This window comes from Scedosporium apiospermum (assembly GCF_000732125.1).
Source record: "Scedosporium apiospermum strain IHEM 14462 chromosome Unknown SEQ_SAPIO_0121, whole genome shotgun sequence".
Classification (NCBI taxonomy): domain Eukaryota; kingdom Fungi; phylum Ascomycota; class Sordariomycetes; order Microascales; family Microascaceae; genus Scedosporium; species Scedosporium apiospermum.
Window position 1 is genome coordinate 155,463 of NW_015971822.1, and position 16,404 is coordinate 171,866.

Here is a 16,404-nt window from a genome sequence, read left to right on the forward strand (position 1 = left end):
CATTATTCATAAAAGAACAAGTGTCAGTAGACACCTTGATACCAATACGTGCTTACAACCAAGCACTGGTGAAACTATGATGGCTTTAATTTTGCACTCTGTCCAATTTATTACTTCCTCTTGGTGGGTACGTAGTCTCATAAACCAAAAGTTCCCTGTTATTTCCAAAGTCCATCTAATATACAGTCAGGATCACCTCTTTCAAGAATTCTTTCAACAGTTATAACTCCCAAACCCCTAAAACTCCCCTAAAAGAAGAGAAATAGGAAAAAAAAAAAAAAAAAAAAAAAAACACCAAGCCCTGTCCCGCTGTAATAGGTTCACATCTTCGACTTTCCAGGCTCACTAAAACTTCAGTTCCTGCGCACCTTAATCTTAAGCTCGACATCAGAGCCATTGTGTTTAGGACGCGCATGTTCTTTCCACCCGGCGTTCAGTTCGTTGGGATCATGCTTGCTCCTGAGAAACAAGCTATAAGCGGCGGCAGTACCAGGGCCGCGCGTGGCCTCTACCCGCACCTGCGGGCTGTCGCTATCGATTGAGCTAGGCATGTCGGGAGTCCGTGGCTCTTCCTTGGTGTAAGCCGCAAGGGCTTCCGCAGTCACCCTTGTTGGTGGGGTTCTTGGCTCAGGCGTCTCTAGTGTCGGGGTGCTAGCTTTGCTCTTGAGAGCGATGCGCGGGCGGGTGATGTCGTTGTTTTGCGATGTGGAGCCACTCGTGTTGACAAGAAGGCTAAGCTCGGATTTGTCGCTGGTGGACGAGCCCTTGGGGCTAGTAGACCCTTGATATGGCGTAGCCTGGCTTGTGATAGGATTTCTATTCTTAGGCTTGAGGATGATCCGGGGCCGTTTTGGGTTTTGAGCAGCGCCGTCGCCGTTACCTCGTTTCGTGATCCGGATTATTGTCTTGCCATCTCTTATAACAATCTCGAGGTTGTGCTCGCCATCGGTCTTTCTCCGCTTGTGGCTGTTCTCGGCTCCGATGGGTGTTTCCGTTTCAGAAACATCGAGGTCGTCGTCTGCCGCCCTCTTTCGCGGGAACAGGTTGGCGCGCGGCCACTTGTGGCTCTCCTTCAACTGCTCGATCCTTGCAAGACGGCTTGAAAAGCCGGGAGATGGCTTATTCTTCATAGAAGACGGGATCGAAGGGTAAGAAGGGTTGTGGCTGAAGTTCTGGGGCGACCTAGTCGGGCTGTATTCGGTGGGGTTTGCGACAATGGTATCCAAAACGGCATTCTCGGGGTTGATCGAATCTTCCAAACTCCGGTTGTTGTCAAGATTGTTGAAATCCTTTGGGCTGAGGTTCAGCCTCGTAATTGGACCCTCCATTTTGGGGATCTCGTGGAAAACCGGAGTAGATATATATATGAATATATATATAAGAGTGGATCGTCCTTCCTGACTTGGAATGATAGTGATCTACGATAATCGTTTAGACTCGCACTTGTGAAATTGTGTCAGAGTGGTTCTCTCCTATCGCTTGTGAATTGAAGTCTGTTGTCGTATGCGATCGATATACGATATCTCGTTCAGTTCAGTTGTAGTGAGAGATTGTGTAAGTCTCTAACGTGGAGCAAGGGCTGTGAGAGTCGGAGTGTGCAAGAAGCGTGGTCGTTCAAGGATCTTCAAAGCAGAGGAGAGCAGTAGTTTGGCTTCGAGAACTCTTGGTGTTATATAGAAGAAATTGATGTGAATCAGATCTGTCAAAGGATTGAATCTCTCATTTATATAGACAATGTACTTGTCCATTGTCCCCGAATCACTTGCCATAAAGTCATGTGTAAAAACCGAATAGAATTACCCAAACTAGAAACCCCTTAGCCTCACAGGTTCCCCCATGGGTCGTGGATTTCAAGACGCTTTAGAAGCATGTGTTTTTAAGTCCCCTGACTTCCCCCTGACTATGTCTTTCCGTTGGCGCCTTTCTCTTCGAGACTGCCATGGCCAGATGGCAAAGGGTATAGTTCGCCTGTTTTTCACGGCCTTCGTAAGTCTATACTATCCGGTATTCAGATCATTGATGACCCCTCCAGCTGGGCATATGAAATGGAAATAGAACAAATTCAGGGCAACAATAACCCAGTTGATTCATTGTTTCCAAGGCTCCTCTGTAAGCATTGCCGTGTCAGATGTAGTGTTCCTAGAAACACATGCTTTGACCGTTGCGGATGTGCTCCTAAACCGACATGTGTAAGTGTCTTCGCTGGGAACGCCCGTCACAGGAAAGATCAATGTTCTTAGCAGACAAAGACACAAGGCAACAATCCCTTTGTTCAGGCATAAACTAATTTGGCTTGCTTGGCTATATCTTGCGCTGTTTCTCGCATTTTGAGCTTCATTGTCTATGTAAACATACCCATTTTCTCCCATATGCTCGGACGAGGGACCTCACCCATAAGCACCTTCATATTTCGTCATACTTATACCTCTTAGCAACTTTCCCATTTTGGAAACGGAAGCTTAAGTCTCCTCGTTGCCATGTCTTGAACATGAGCCCAAGTCAAATCTTTCGTAAACAGTAGGCGGCTACACCCTCTTCGCGTGCCCAGAGTTCGTACCATTGATGAATAAAAATGCAACAATCCTGCCTCAATCCAAGCCCGGACCTTGGGGTTCGGCATCTCGTTGAGGAAGCGCCGAATAAACTCGCCATCTGACTTTTCCGTCTTCGTTTCGTAGACTCGACAGGAATTTAGGTAGTAGTATCTCCACTGCTTGTACTCCCTTGTGTGCCTCTTCCTTGGCTCCAGGTTCGCCCCAAGCGTGCTTGTACTAAGTTGGGAAGCCGGCAGTCGGTTCGGGAATCCCATCTCAGTCTGGCTTGAGTCAGATCTGGGAATATTGAGCGTTCTCCTATCCAGGTCTAACGATGCACACTGTGGTGGCTTCTCTGGTGAGATTTGAGAAGATTGAACAGACTCCTTCAACTTCTCAAGTTCCTGACGGATTTTCAACTGTTCTTCTTGAATTGTACCTATGGAATCCCACAGTTTTTTCTGCGTATCCTCTGGAATTTCGTGCAGTTTCTGATTGAAAGTCTGAGGAAGGGGGTTGTCATCAGTTTGGCAGGCCGAGTCCTGTGTCTCGAGGTGGGTCGCCGGAACCTTCATTCCGGCTCTCAATGCGGGCACGTCTGCCGATGCACTCCGATTTTTGGCTGGCTTCCTCCTCGCCTGAGTAGTTCGTATAGTACTTTTCGACTTTGAGACGGGACTCGAAACTTTCGCCTTTGCTTTCCCCTTTTCCTTTCCTTGGACCGCACGTCGAGGTTGTTTGGGCCTTGCCCTCTCCTTCGGTGCTCTAGGTACGCCACTAGACGGTTTCTCTGCCTCCTTATTAGACTTAAAAGGAAGTGTTCGCTTAGGAGGAAGAATTGAATTGATGTCTAAACTAGGCACCGTGGGCCCGTGAGGATTCCCATGGTTAAAGTTATCCACACCTTCTCGCTCATCGGGTGGGAAGCTAACTTGTTGAAGAGGGGATGGGTCGTTGATATGTCGGAGAGTTCTGCTCGAACACGTTGAGATGTCATCAGCAGCCTTGAAACCTTGGCTGGGATCAAGAAAAGAATTGTATGAATATCGATGTGCGCTTCGGAGCCCCCCCTCGTTGCCTTGGCTTCGTTCTCCGAGCGGCTGGTGAAGCTGACTGGAAGAAGACCAATCGTAGGCAGAAGCGGGTGAGCCGCCATGCTGGCTACAGAGATATTAGCCTCTAAAAAGCCCGAAATCATGGCGTAAATGATTATTACTGGGCAGGAGTCGAAGGAGACTTACTCTTGGAGCTGGCTGTTTGGATGCACTCGGGCGAAACTGAGGAGCCTTCGGCGTTCTAGGGGCTCAGAAAACCTGTCACGGCCTCCAACCGAGTCCCCGTGTACCGAAGGTCGTGCGATCCCTCCAGGATATTGGTCATGGATCCTGCCAGGCATCGAGGTAACGTGCCGTGGTTGGGACGCCCAAGAATCTGGGGTACCAGCGATGGCTCCCCAGTTTGAAGAGTTTCTGGATATTGATGTGCTGCATTGGCGCGATCCAGGGATTGAGATTGGGAACGAAGAGTTGACTACAGGCTCACCTTCACACGGTTTGACGGCCACGCTAAGCCTTTGACTGAGGAGGATTTGTAGTGCCCTCTCATACTCGTCACGTTTCCGGAAGGTAATCGAAGCACTCCTGATCTGGTGGGAGATTCGTTAGTTTCGTTGTCAGTGACTGGGGATGTCTTCTTAGTTGGAAGGGAGGGACTAACATTTCCGTCATCATGTCGGTATTGAAGAGAGATGTTGCCAGATTCACACTGAATCTTGTAAACTGGCGTCTGACTTTCTGATGCTAGACTCCGCCATTTCTTGAGGTCGATTCTTTCCTGCAAGTTTCCTAGTTGTTAGAGAGACGTAAAACGGCGTCAGCTCCTATGCGGGAGGACGTTAGTCTTACAATAGCATGGATTCCTGAATGGAGAATGAGCAAGTACCCTATCTCCGCGCTTCTCGTCCGACCACCTAATGCACCCTTGTATTGGCGTAACGTGAGGACGAGATTTGCATGGTACTTTGTTTGACTTAAGATAGCGGAGGTAGCTGGGTTGGATACGGTCAACAACAGAAAATCGAGATCAAAATTATATGTGTATAAGCCATCAGATGGCTTTCTGGGAAGCATGGCTGGGGGAGCGAGGTGTGTTCCTCCTCAGAGATAAGAGCAGACGGTTATATGCGAATGACAAGGCACGGAGGATCAATCATTGAATCTAGAAAACTTGACAGCGGATGGAGAAAGTCAAGAGCCAAAAACTCTCGAGTCTCAATTGGCTTTTCAGTTCTATCGGTGAGGAAATGGAGATGAGTTCTTGAGGACGTAACAGCGACGAAGACAGAAATCAAATGGCAGGTCCAGTTCATGTTCCGTTGAGACGAGAGCGGAAGATTGAATACTATAAATCGAGAGTGCACAAGCTGGCGAGGAAGGTACACATCGGTCCTCGACGCAAGCTCACATGCGACTTCCGGCCTCAGTCTCGTCACTGGCTCGTTCCTTCCTAGGCTCGTTTAATCTGAAAAGCCAAGTACAACTAAGAAGTTGCTTCGAGTACAAGACCCAAGATGTTCCACAGGCGGTCCTTCCAATGGAGAAGCAAGATCAAAGAAATCCAAGGAGTCAGCATCTGAGCGGACCTGATTGATGATAATCGATGAGTGAGTTGATATTCAAGTAAACAACACTGTCAGATAAATTACTAGCAGCAAATCTCCACGGGAACAGCATAATTATATCGACGAGGCTTCAACCTTTGTCAATGTCGTGAAGCTTCCTTTGCTGTTCATGACCGCGTTCTGGCTTTGGTGCGTCTTTCTAGCACGTAATCACGTGATATATCACCTGCTGATAACCACTTCAGGATCCGATAAGCTCCTGCAATTGTCACAAACCCAACGTCGCGTCTTTCTCTAGCATTTGATGAAGCTCTCACATCGTCGCACTGCTAAATTCATCCTGCGCCCCAATCATCTCCCCGTCGCATTTGAAGCTGCCAACCCACCCGGCAGCCTCGAGTCCGAGTCAAGATGCCGCCCAAGGATTTGGTGCCGCACATCATTGAGCGCACACCCGAATACAATGAATTTATCGAAGAATTGAGAGCCTTCCACGCAGATCGCGGCACCAATTTCGATCCCGAGCCAAGAGTCGGCACGACCCATCTCGACCTCCTCCGAGTTTTCAAACATATTATCGCAAACGGCGGGTACGACAAGGTTTCCGATGAAAAACTCGCCTGGCGCCGCATGGCACAGGAGCTTGGTCTCTACACCAACAATGAAGCCGCGACAGCCTTTGCGCTTAAGGAGAAGTTTTACAAGAACCTCGCCGCGTACGAAATTAAGAAGATCCACGGGAAGGAGCCTCCTCCAAAGGATATTCTCGAAGATGTCACAGCGAAAGGCTCGGGCTTGCTGAAGCGAACCCGAGAAAACTTTTTGAGGCCGACGAGGAATGTTAGCGACTCTGGTATTTCGGGTGATGATGCGACTCCGACTCGCGAGCGCTCAACGGTAGATACGCCAGGATCCTCTGCGCGCGCCTCTCGGGGCCTACGAGAGGCTCCCCCTCAGCGAGTCATATTCCAGCCTGATACCGGCCCCACGCGACAGCCCCGACACGCTTCTGGCCACCATCAACAGTCTGCCAGCCCCGCCCACGGCACCCCTGGCTCGCAGCACCTCCAGCACCAGGCTCACCTAAGTACGCCATCAGGTCACCACCAGGCCCGAGGCACGCCAGCTAACGTCAGCGTCGGGCCGTACAATCCCAACCACGGTGCGGTTCCGTCTGTTATCGCCGGTTACAACCCCCGCGCCTTGACGACAATCCCGATCCGGCCTGTCGACACCCCTGGAAACAATCCCATTGCGTTTTCTCGGGCCAAACTTATTCATAAGATTCGGCAGATCCAGGCCGGTCGTTTGCCTCGAGTTCCACCTGGCAGTAAGCCCTTCCTCTCTCTCTCCCTCTCTCTGTCTACCCTTCATTTTCACGTCCATCGCTAACCATTAACTTTCTTGCTAGCCTATGAGGGTGCAAACATTTACATTCGGTGTCTTAACGCGCTAAGGTCCGACAACCCCGCGGAGAGAACATATGCGCTTCATCACTGGGTACGAATCTCGTTTGAGCGTGGGGAGAAATTTAGGTTCGAAGTCTTCCCCGGCCTGGACGAAGGTCTCGTCGAGTCGGCACTTCGTGTTGCTAGCCTTTTCTACGATGTCGAGTGGAAGGTATCATGGGATCCCTCTGCGCCGTTGGAACGAGATGAGCTAGATGGTGTCAATGGCACCTCTGATATCCTCGAGCGCATCCAGCGCCTCACCCCCAAAACTGTCCTTGACAGCATCCAAACCGAGGAATTCAGCGATGAGATGCTCAGTGTGACTGAGGCAGTTCTGACCATCCGAAACATGGTCACTCTCCCTGAAAACGCCGCATACATTGCGAACTTCCCTCCTATCAAGGACATGATTTGCATTATCATGAGCCTCCCTAATCGAGACATTGTAGTTGAGGCCAAGCACTACTCGCTCGATATTGCTGAACACATCACCCCCTACATGACGTTAGAATCCGACGATCCTCTTTACCGCACTCTACTCAACCAGATGGACTCGGACGATCGTGGTGTTATTCTCACCAGTCTCCGCGCGCTTGGTCGAATTTCCATGAACCTGGATGCTGCGAACCGTCTTGGTTACGTACCTCCCTCCGTTTTGCAGAACATCACAAACTGGATTCTCCTTAACGACGATGAATTCACCGATGCCTGCCTGGATTTCCTTTATCAGTATACCGCTGTCGTCAAGAACGTCGACTCATTATTAGGGGCGATATCCGGAGAAAACTTGGTCTACCACCTCGCCAGGCTTCTCTCCCACGGCGCGAGAAAGGTCCACAAGGAAATCATCCTCTCCCCAGAAAAGAAACTACCCCCAAGCGACCAGATTGCACCCATGCCACTCCAGCTCAGAGACGAACTCCTCAAGCTTAAGGAGCCGGAGAGAGTGAATCGGTGGGTTAAGTGCTTCTTCGACCACGACCCCGACTCCTTCGTCACCCAGATCGCCGCCTGGCAAGCCTATAACGGAGCGTTTGCCGAGAGCCTTAGGCAGGCTGGTCTGCCAGCGACTGCACCTGCGGACTTTATTAGGAGCTGCTCGCAGATCTATCAGAATTCGACCCCTCAAGTCCTAGCCCGAGGCGACGCACAGCAAAAGTTCATCATCGGGTCCATGCGCGCTCGGAAGAACCCCTTCAGCATCGACGGGCGAGAATACGTCCGATGCACCTGGGGCGCCAAGGACCCGCCCAAGGACGGCTGCGGCGCCTACTTCCTCGACCGCAAAGAGATGTTCAAGCACATCGCCGAGACGCACCTGGGCACCAAGCCCGACGATCAGGGCCGCTACGCCAACGAGGAGAAGGCCTTCCGATGCCTTTGGCCCGCGTGCTCGCGCTTCAATAAGCCCACGACGCTGCGCTTCATCGACTTCGCGCGCCATCTCAACGTGCACATCGGTCTCGTGTGGCCGACGCCGCCCAGCGAACCCCGCGTCGCTGCGAAGAAACCCCGCAGAGATTGGATCGTCCCCGCTAAGACTATGACGGTCACGTACGAGGAGACGCAGACGATGCGCGACGAGAAGAACCCTAACGGACCGCCGCAGGCTACCGGCATTCCCCTTAGTGCAGTCCTTGTGTTGAGGAACATTGCTAGGAATATTAGCAAGACGGACGCCGAGGACGAGCTGCTCAAGGAGAATGAGGCTACGGGTGAGCCGGGCGGTTGGAAGGAGAGGTTGTTTAGGCCGTTGATGCCGAGGCTTTTCGAGGTGATGGCGGAGAATAGAGCTTTGGTAGGTTTTTTCCCCTGTTATGTCTTCTTCCCCCTTCGTTTGTTAAATCATCTCCCTCTCTCCATCGAATGCAAAGCTGAGACTAACCAAATACCCAGGCTCCCTACATGGCCTCCCTTCTAGACCTCATCCACGAGTAAAAACGCTGGATGGGCTTGTAGATGTACAAATGCCTTTCTCCGTTTACCAATTCCCCGCTTTGTCCTCTCACAAAGACGGGCTTCTTTCCCTCCCTAATTTTCACATTCACTACTTTCTTCGCAAACCCCCCCCCCAAAAAAAAAGATGGCGTTTGTTCAAAAGGACATTAAGGACGTTTCGGAAATCAGGTGGTCAGCAGGATTAACGGAGCCAGAACACAAAGGGTGTTGTATTGTTGCGGTTTCTTTTTTCCCGTTTCGTTTTTATGGCCTGGAAATGTTCAACTCTCGGCGGTTCTTGTTTTAGTTTAGTTTACATATCCCCTTCTGTATGACGTATCGTGTAGAATAGGCTGTCGGTTTTTAAAGTATGCTTTTTATTCAATGAGAGCTCTTATTTAGAACGTTTATACTGATTCGATTGTTTTCACTTCGATTGTGGGCAGAGAAAGTCACAGAACCGGGGAGACAAGCCCGGGACATCACCAAAATGGACACTTAGATGTTTCGTCAACTGCTTTTATAGACTTGCTACCGACGGTCAAAAGCATGATCTAGTCGTAGTATCCATCCATTTGCCTTTTTTATTATTCCGCTTTCTCAAAAAGCGTCCCCTTTCTCATTACGTAGCATCATTATAAGACTCAAAAGAAAGAAAAAAGGCGGAGAACTTTTCTACAATCACACACGCATTATTTAGTCCCTGGAGCGGTTGGTGCCTTCTTTGACAGCAGCCAGAATCAGTTCCTTCGCTTTCTCGACACCCTCCTTGCTGCCGACAATCTCGATGGGCTCGCCCTTGGCCTGATCGCGGGGGACAGTGATCCTGCAGCCGCTCTGGCCACGGATGTTCTTGACCTTGCTGCCACCGGGGCCAATGACGTGGCGGTAGGTTCTCGGGTCAGGGAGGATGAGCAGACCGGTGGTGTCCTGCTTGGAAGATTGCTCGAGGGCAGCTTGGATGGCGTTCTTCGCCTTTTCGACATTGTCCGCGGAACCGCGGAGAATCCAGGGGATGAGGCCCTCTTCGGCCGAGACGTTCTGGACAATAGTCCACGAGTGCGAGTCAGCGACCGCATCCTCGTCATCGGTAATAAGGGGGAGAGAGCCGCCGTTGGCGCGAGTGGTCTCAGGCTTGGCGGGCACATTGTGACCGGCGTGGTCAACGGTGACACCCCAATCGTTGCGGAACTTGCGGAAAATTTGGCCGTTGTTGGAGACGGCGTGGTGCTTGGCGCGGGGGACCATTACAGTCTCACCCTCCTGCTCCTTGAGAAAAGTCGCAATGTGCGCCTTGGCGGATTTGATATTTTCGGCCTTGCCGCGGATCTTAATGTCCGTCTTGCCCTCGCCTTGGCGGGGAATGTCGATGGCGACATTGAAGCGGGCCTCGATGCCGCGCTTCACGTCACCACCGCGGCCAATGAGAGTACGATGTTGTTCAGTGGGGACGTCGATGGTCTCGGTGATCTGGGTCTCCCACTCGGCAACCTTCTGTTGGATGTCGGCAATGATCTTATCGACGACCTCAGTTCGACCCTCAATCTTAATGGTGTTTCCATCGGCATCCTGTTTGGGGAACTGAATGGTCCTTGCGAGATCCCTGCGGTCAACCGAGCCACCGGCTAGAAGAACGAGGTTGCGGAGGTTGGCACCTGTAGTAGATAAGCGTTAGTAATTAGAGTCTTTCAGCTTGATGAAGGGAAGGGGAAACACGGATTCTTTACCTCCAGGGCCGATGAGCGACTTGTGGTGCTTGCGGTCAACATCAATGGTCTTAACCACTGTATCCTCAAAGACGGCCTTCTTCTCTTCGAGAACCTTCTTGGCGGCCGCAACCTGCGCCTTGGTGCCCTTAAGCTGAACCTCGACGGTCTCAACGTCACGGTCCGCAGGAATATCGATCTTGGCACCAGTCGCTAAACGAAGCTCCTCGAGAGCGGACCCGCCCTGGCCGATCAAAGAGGGTACCTGCTTCTGCTGGATGGTGACGGTGGCGGTGTACGAATTGTCCTTCAGGTACTGATGAAGGGAGAAGAGCTCGTCACGGGCCTCATCGGCACCCTTCTTGGGTCCACGGATGATGACCTCGTCAGGGTTCTGCTGTCGGCGAGCAGGCTTGCCGGTTTCGCTGGCGGAATCGGCAGCCGAGTCCTCCGCGGCAGGCTTAGCAGAGCGGGGGAAGAAGATGAGAACCTTGTATCGGTTCTGGAGACGGTTGATCTGAGTACCCTCTTTGCCAATAAGCTCCCTGTGGAACTTGGGGTCAATCTTAAGCACGTGGGTAGTTTCGTCCGCCAAAGTGCGACCAAGGTTCAGGATATGCGACTTGGCAGCCTCGGCCTTAGCCTTGGGACCCCTGAGCTCAACCTTGCCATCCTGGACTTGGATCTCAACGTCGAACTTGTCACGAAGCTCCCTGATGTTGCTGCCACCCTTACCTATAAGGTGGTTGGCAAACTTCTGGGGGAACTCGAAAGACATGGTGAAGCCACGTTCCTTCTCGTCCTCTTTCTCCTGCTCAATAAACTTTTCAACCTTGCCCGCCAGTGTGTTGACGGCGCCAGCCGGGCCGCGGAGGGTAACCTTGGTGCCGATCGACGAGACCCTAATAGGGATCTGGTCATCATCACGACGCTCCTGCTCCTTCTTGATGAATCGTCGTAGACGCTCATGGAACCTGGAAAGAAAGGTGTTAGAAGAAAAATACGTGGTAGATGCTCATACGAGAACACTTACTTCTGAGGAACATCAATGGAGACGGAGATGATCTCCTCCTGCTTGTTGATGAGGTCAAGAATGTGCTTCCGAGCATCCTCTAGGCCCCGCTGGAAGATGCGAGCATCCTCAGCAGAGGGGGGGGTCTTTGGAACCTGGTAGGGAGCATCGGCAGAGGAAGGACCCTCGTATACAAGGAGAATCGGAGCGCCAGTCTCAGACGGCTCGGGAACAACGATGTGAACTCCAAAGTCCTCATGAACTCGGGGAGTAACATTCTTGGAGATGTGAGAATGGAAGAAAGGATCCACGGAGACGGACTCAATACGCGAAGGAGGATGCCCGCTCATAATCGATGTGATCTCAGACTGGGCGCGAATGGAGTTCTTGCCGTCACGAGAGTAGATCTCCCAAGGGAGGGAGCCATGCTCCGAGAAGGGGGTGTTGATACGAGTATTGTAGAGCGATTCGAGACGCTCGATTTCACGGCGCTGACGGAGGTAGCGGGTCACGTTCTGGGCATGGACAGCCGCGCCATTAGGAGCACCACGGTGGAATCGAGAAATATCAAAGTTGGAACACTGCATTCCCAAGGCGAGATCCATGGCCTTCTCGGCGGCATCCGAGACATTGGCAGCAGGACCAATGATCGTCACAGTATCCTCCTCACCTTCAGCGGGAAGGAGAATGTGACAGCCAGTGTCAGCGAAGAAGTCCTCGGCAGGAATGCCGAGGTTCCCGACGATGAATTGATGGCGACCACGCTGCACCGAGAACTGCTCAATATGGAGCTGCTTCTCGAGCTCGGAGGCAAGGCGTTCGATTTCGGCGCGGGCCTTCTGAACCGAAGCACGATCACCAGCCAGCGAGATATGGTCCTCGACACCCTCGGCCGAGAAGACGGGCCTCTGACCAGGAGCCGGAGCGGCAGGGATGGGGAGTGTAGTCCATGAAGCATGACGGGGAACCTGGATGCGGACACCATTGGCCTCTTCCAAGGCCTGGGCACGAGAGTTCTGGGGGCCGGCAATGAAAGGATAGAACTCAGCAGGAATACCTCGGAGCTTAGTCTGCACATTTGCAGCACGCTCCCTGGCAATCTTGAGAATCTCATCACGAGCTGAGGCAGCAGAAATAGTGTTGCCCTCAATAGTGACATGAATCTCAGCATCCTCGTCTTCATCAACAGCAGCCTGTGTCTCCTCAAGCTTGGGGAAATTAATGCGAGCACCAGTCCTCTCTTGAAGGGCCTTGATGGTCGATCCCTGCTTGCCAATGATATGGGCACGGGCAGATTGGGGAATGGCAACGGAAATGGTAGTCTAGAAATGAAAGCTGTGAGTAAACCCACTTGTCTACATATATAATACCAAAGAACAAAGAAAGCTACTGTGACAGGCTTACCTTGTTGCCAATCTGGGAAACCAAGTCCTTCAAAGCCTGCTGTGCGACATCCTGTGGGCCAGCAGCTTCGAACTTGTAGCGTCCATTGGCAGCGGAAGACATGGTGATCTTAGCGCGAGACCTCTTATTGATATCCTTGATGATATCGGGAATGGGTCGTCGGAGCTTTTGTCGAGGAAGAATGTGTTGCGGGTCAATGGTAATCGTCTCAACATTGCGACCAGGTAGAGTCATAGCAGGCGTCGCGACAGAGGCAATGGCTGGGCCAGGAGCTCCAGCAGAAGCGCCATTGCTGGCGCCCTTGCCGTTGGCCCTGGCGCCCCAGGTCGGAACGGCGCTGGCAGCACTCTTGCCCTTGGACGATCCAAGCTCAGGGAAGAGCTCATGGGACTCGGTATCGAGAGCCTTTGGGTTCGCCTGCTTTCCCGCGACCTTGTCAGCAGCGGTAGGGCCTCGGGAAGAAGACGGTTCGGCGGCAGGAGCAGGGGAATCGGCGTCCTCAGGCTCGATGTAGGCCTGGTGGGTGACGGCATGCTCGCGAGCCATTCGCTCGGCAGCAGACATTTCAGAGGCCATGGCGATTAGTGGTTTTCGGTAACACAAGATTGAGGAGAGCGGGGTGATTCGTGGGCTTTGAGAAGGATCTGTCTCGGCTTGCAGGTTAACGACAGGTCGGGTGATTTGGTAAGAAGCGTCCGCGGGAGGGTGGACCACGGCGCAATATGGATGGCCTCTTACCTCGTAAAGGATGGCGGGGAAGGAGTAACCAGGAATTACTGCTATGAGAGCAGCGCAGGGTTTACAATTGGACCTTTTGGGAATAACCGGAGGAGCAGATTCAGAAGAGACGGTTGAGAGCTTAGGGTAGTTCAACTGACTCTAGAACATCGTAGTGTTCGTTCAGACCGGGCGAGTACAGGAATCCAGGGACTAAAGACCAATGCGAGGAAGGGACTGCGATATCCGTTCCTCGATGACTAGCGATGCCGAAAGGGCGAGAGCGGTAATCAATGAGATGGGATGCGTTGAGATCGGAGGATCGTAGGGAGAAGAGGGTGAGGTGGAAGGTTTAGAGGAACCCACTCGATCAAGGTGGTCACAAAATAAGCGGCGATTCTGCTGCACCAAGCAGGCGGTGGCACTACACTACAACAGACAAGGATTCAATGTTCCCTCATGTTGCCCCTTAGAAGGTGCATCGCTGGCGCAACGTATTAGTTTACTTCGTAACTTAGCGTAAACTACGAAGTACATTACACCAGAGGAACCCCACATTACTAGATCGAGCTAAGGCTATTGTTTTCACCTCACAAGCGCACAGCTGATGCCAGTGACAGCACCAATTGCATCACCTGTCAACAAGCTTAAAAGACTTAGTGATTGGCCAGTCCAGGGCCTCGCTCAATGATTCTGGGGAGACCTCAAGGTAGACATAATTGTCACGTGATGGTCTGTTGGACTGCTCTGAGATGCAGTTCAACAATTCATTCACTGGAGCAGGAGCTGAGATGAGGCGAACTCGTTCTTTTTGGTGGGCCAATGTTCTGCCCAATCGAACCACGCCCTCTGTCCTATACTTGGTCATTCGATCTGAACCAAGACGCTGTCCATTGCCTTTTCAGAATCAGCTGCCAACCGCTTACGAGTCCAATCCTCATACTCCGCTGAGAAAAGCACAATATGATTCATCCGGGATCCACGTTCGCTTGCCCACGCACAATGGCCAGGAGTCGGTAGCGGAAGTCTCGGATTAGTTAAGAAGCAAGACGCCCAAAGCTTTGTCCTTCAACAACAATATCGAATGTCCGTCGTCCCACCGTGGAGCCTTCGGGAATGTTCTGCAAGAGACCTCAACCTCGCCTCGTAGAGGATACCTTGGGTTTCCTAGGCACTGTGCTTGGATACCACACCTAATTCCATCTCAGCGACTATTGCGCTGTAGAACGAAAAGAAAATCGATGGCGAAATCGCCCATCATACTAATCTAGAAGGGCTCTCACCCGTAAATCGCCACCAACCGCTGTGTACAGGAGTACGGAGTAGGCACTCCTGGGCTAAGGCTCCCCGCGCTATGAAATAAAGGATATTGAAGGAACGTTGCTCCTAAGTCGATATCTGCAGACAACCGGGGGGTTGGAGACGTGGACGCGGCGCCCCCTCCCCCTAACGCAAGGCACCGTCGTTGTACAACGGTGCTGCATTCCCCTTATTCCCCTTTCCCTTGAAGTAGAAGGTTCATCCGGTTGAGAGACGACCCCCAAAGCTCTTCGAGTGGGATATGCTTCGTGCCTGGACGAAAATGCCATCCGGTTGGGCATTGGGCCACAGAAGAGGCACTAATTCGTACAACGCATCGATGGGATGTATTGGGTGCGCTTTCGCCCATGGGAGTCGCGTTTGGGTATGGTTCACTCGCGGCAAGTGGAAGATGCGGGCAAAATCTGCATTGATATCGCTTGGTACCCAATCCTACAGCTTGAATTAGACTGACCTGAGGAAGCAAGAAGAAGCATTGATCGTCTGGCGAGAATTATCCGTAGGTCTGGCCGGGTCTATTATGCATTAGTAGATGGCAATTGCCAATTCACTAGACGGACATTGATATCTCTCTGAAACGGTTGCCTGTAAGTGAACGCATGGCATTGAATCTCGCCATTACTCAACCTGGAATCTGGCGAGATGTCATTCGGCAAACATAAAACGCGGGCGAGCATGAGCAGGTAGAACGGATCGACGGGCGATGGAGGGTGGAGGCTGAGGCTGATTATAAGCTCCAGATGATCGCTGCATAATGGCAGAAACGACCGAGAGGTAAGAGCAACAGAGAAAGCCGAGACCTTGTGGAATTGTCTGGGTTATATGGCCTGGGATAGTATTAGGCCATATTTTGACCCAGTGTCACCCTTCGTCTCCTGTTTGGTGTGATAGTTCCTGCTTCCTTCACAAGATGCTGGGAGATGCGGTCGGCAGTCTAGTCCCATTTATGCCCGTGAAGGATGGACGAATCAGACCGCAGCTAAGACATAGATCATGTAGAAGCCAAGAATGGTGTCGGGTTCGAGACACAAGTAGTACAGCGGCTTGATATCCGACTTGAGCCTCGGGTCGATGACAAGCGGGTGCTGCACCTGACGTCTACTATAAATGGACACTCAACGGCAGGGAATCCTTCCAAAGCGTTTTCACGCCGATGCCTGGAACCAAACATTGAGCTACACTTCTTCTTGAGAGTAACCAAAGAAAGTCACGATCTATATCACCAAGTATCCAGTACTTATATTCTTGGTACACCAAGAAATCAATCTCCACAGGCAATAGGCAATGTGGGTGGAATGGTCGAGGTCAGCAACGGGCGAATAAAGGGTTGAAGAAGAAGGGAACACGGAGATTTGGCTATTCTAGAAAACAGGCGGAGTCATAGCATAATTGGCCATATAGCTCGTAATAATCGTACATTTGATATAATCCTTCCCGAATCTCCGTCTCGACGGATTGGTTGCGTGAGGTACCACACAGCATGATGGCATCTCGCATTGAAATTGATATACGAAGTATGTCAGCGTGGATGCAGTTCCAAGATCGAGTTCCCAGTTTTTGGACCCTCGCCGGCAATGACGAAGGATCGACCCCAGTTAGCGAGTCAGGGACGCAACCACAGTGTGTTCATAAATCCTTCGAGGAACCAGCAAGATCGATGGATCGCATCTGGTTAGGGGGAATACAACTAAACAGCATCCAT

General features: G+C 51.7%; 2 protein-coding genes and 1 pseudogene across 2 annotated transcripts; 1 reads left to right on the plus strand and 2 right to left on the minus strand.

Moving 5' to 3' along the window:
• Positions 1-353: 353 nt before the first annotated feature.
• SAPIO_CDS8132 lies at positions 354-1,328 on the minus strand (annotated as a pseudogene; the record flags this gene model as incomplete).
• Positions 1,329-5,565: 4,237 nt separating this feature from the next.
• SAPIO_CDS8133 (Uncharacterized protein) lies at positions 5,566-8,543 on the plus strand (the record flags this gene model as incomplete). Its single annotated transcript, XM_016789833.1, has 3 exons — positions 5,566-6,484; positions 6,566-8,403; positions 8,502-8,543. The coding sequence occupies 3 exons, from the start codon at positions 5,566-5,568 to the stop codon at positions 8,541-8,543; spliced, it is 2,799 nt and encodes a 932-aa protein (XP_016640096.1).
• Positions 8,544-9,239: 696 nt separating this feature from the next.
• Positions 9,240-13,241, minus strand: SAPIO_CDS8134 (RNA binding effector protein; the record flags this gene model as incomplete). Its single annotated transcript, XM_016789834.1, has 4 exons — positions 9,240-10,198; positions 10,271-11,223; positions 11,283-12,583; positions 12,666-13,241. 4 exons carry the CDS (start codon positions 13,239-13,241, stop codon positions 9,240-9,242), a joined length of 3,789 nt encoding a protein of 1,262 aa, XP_016640097.1.
• Positions 13,242-16,404: the final 3,163 nt, after the last annotated feature.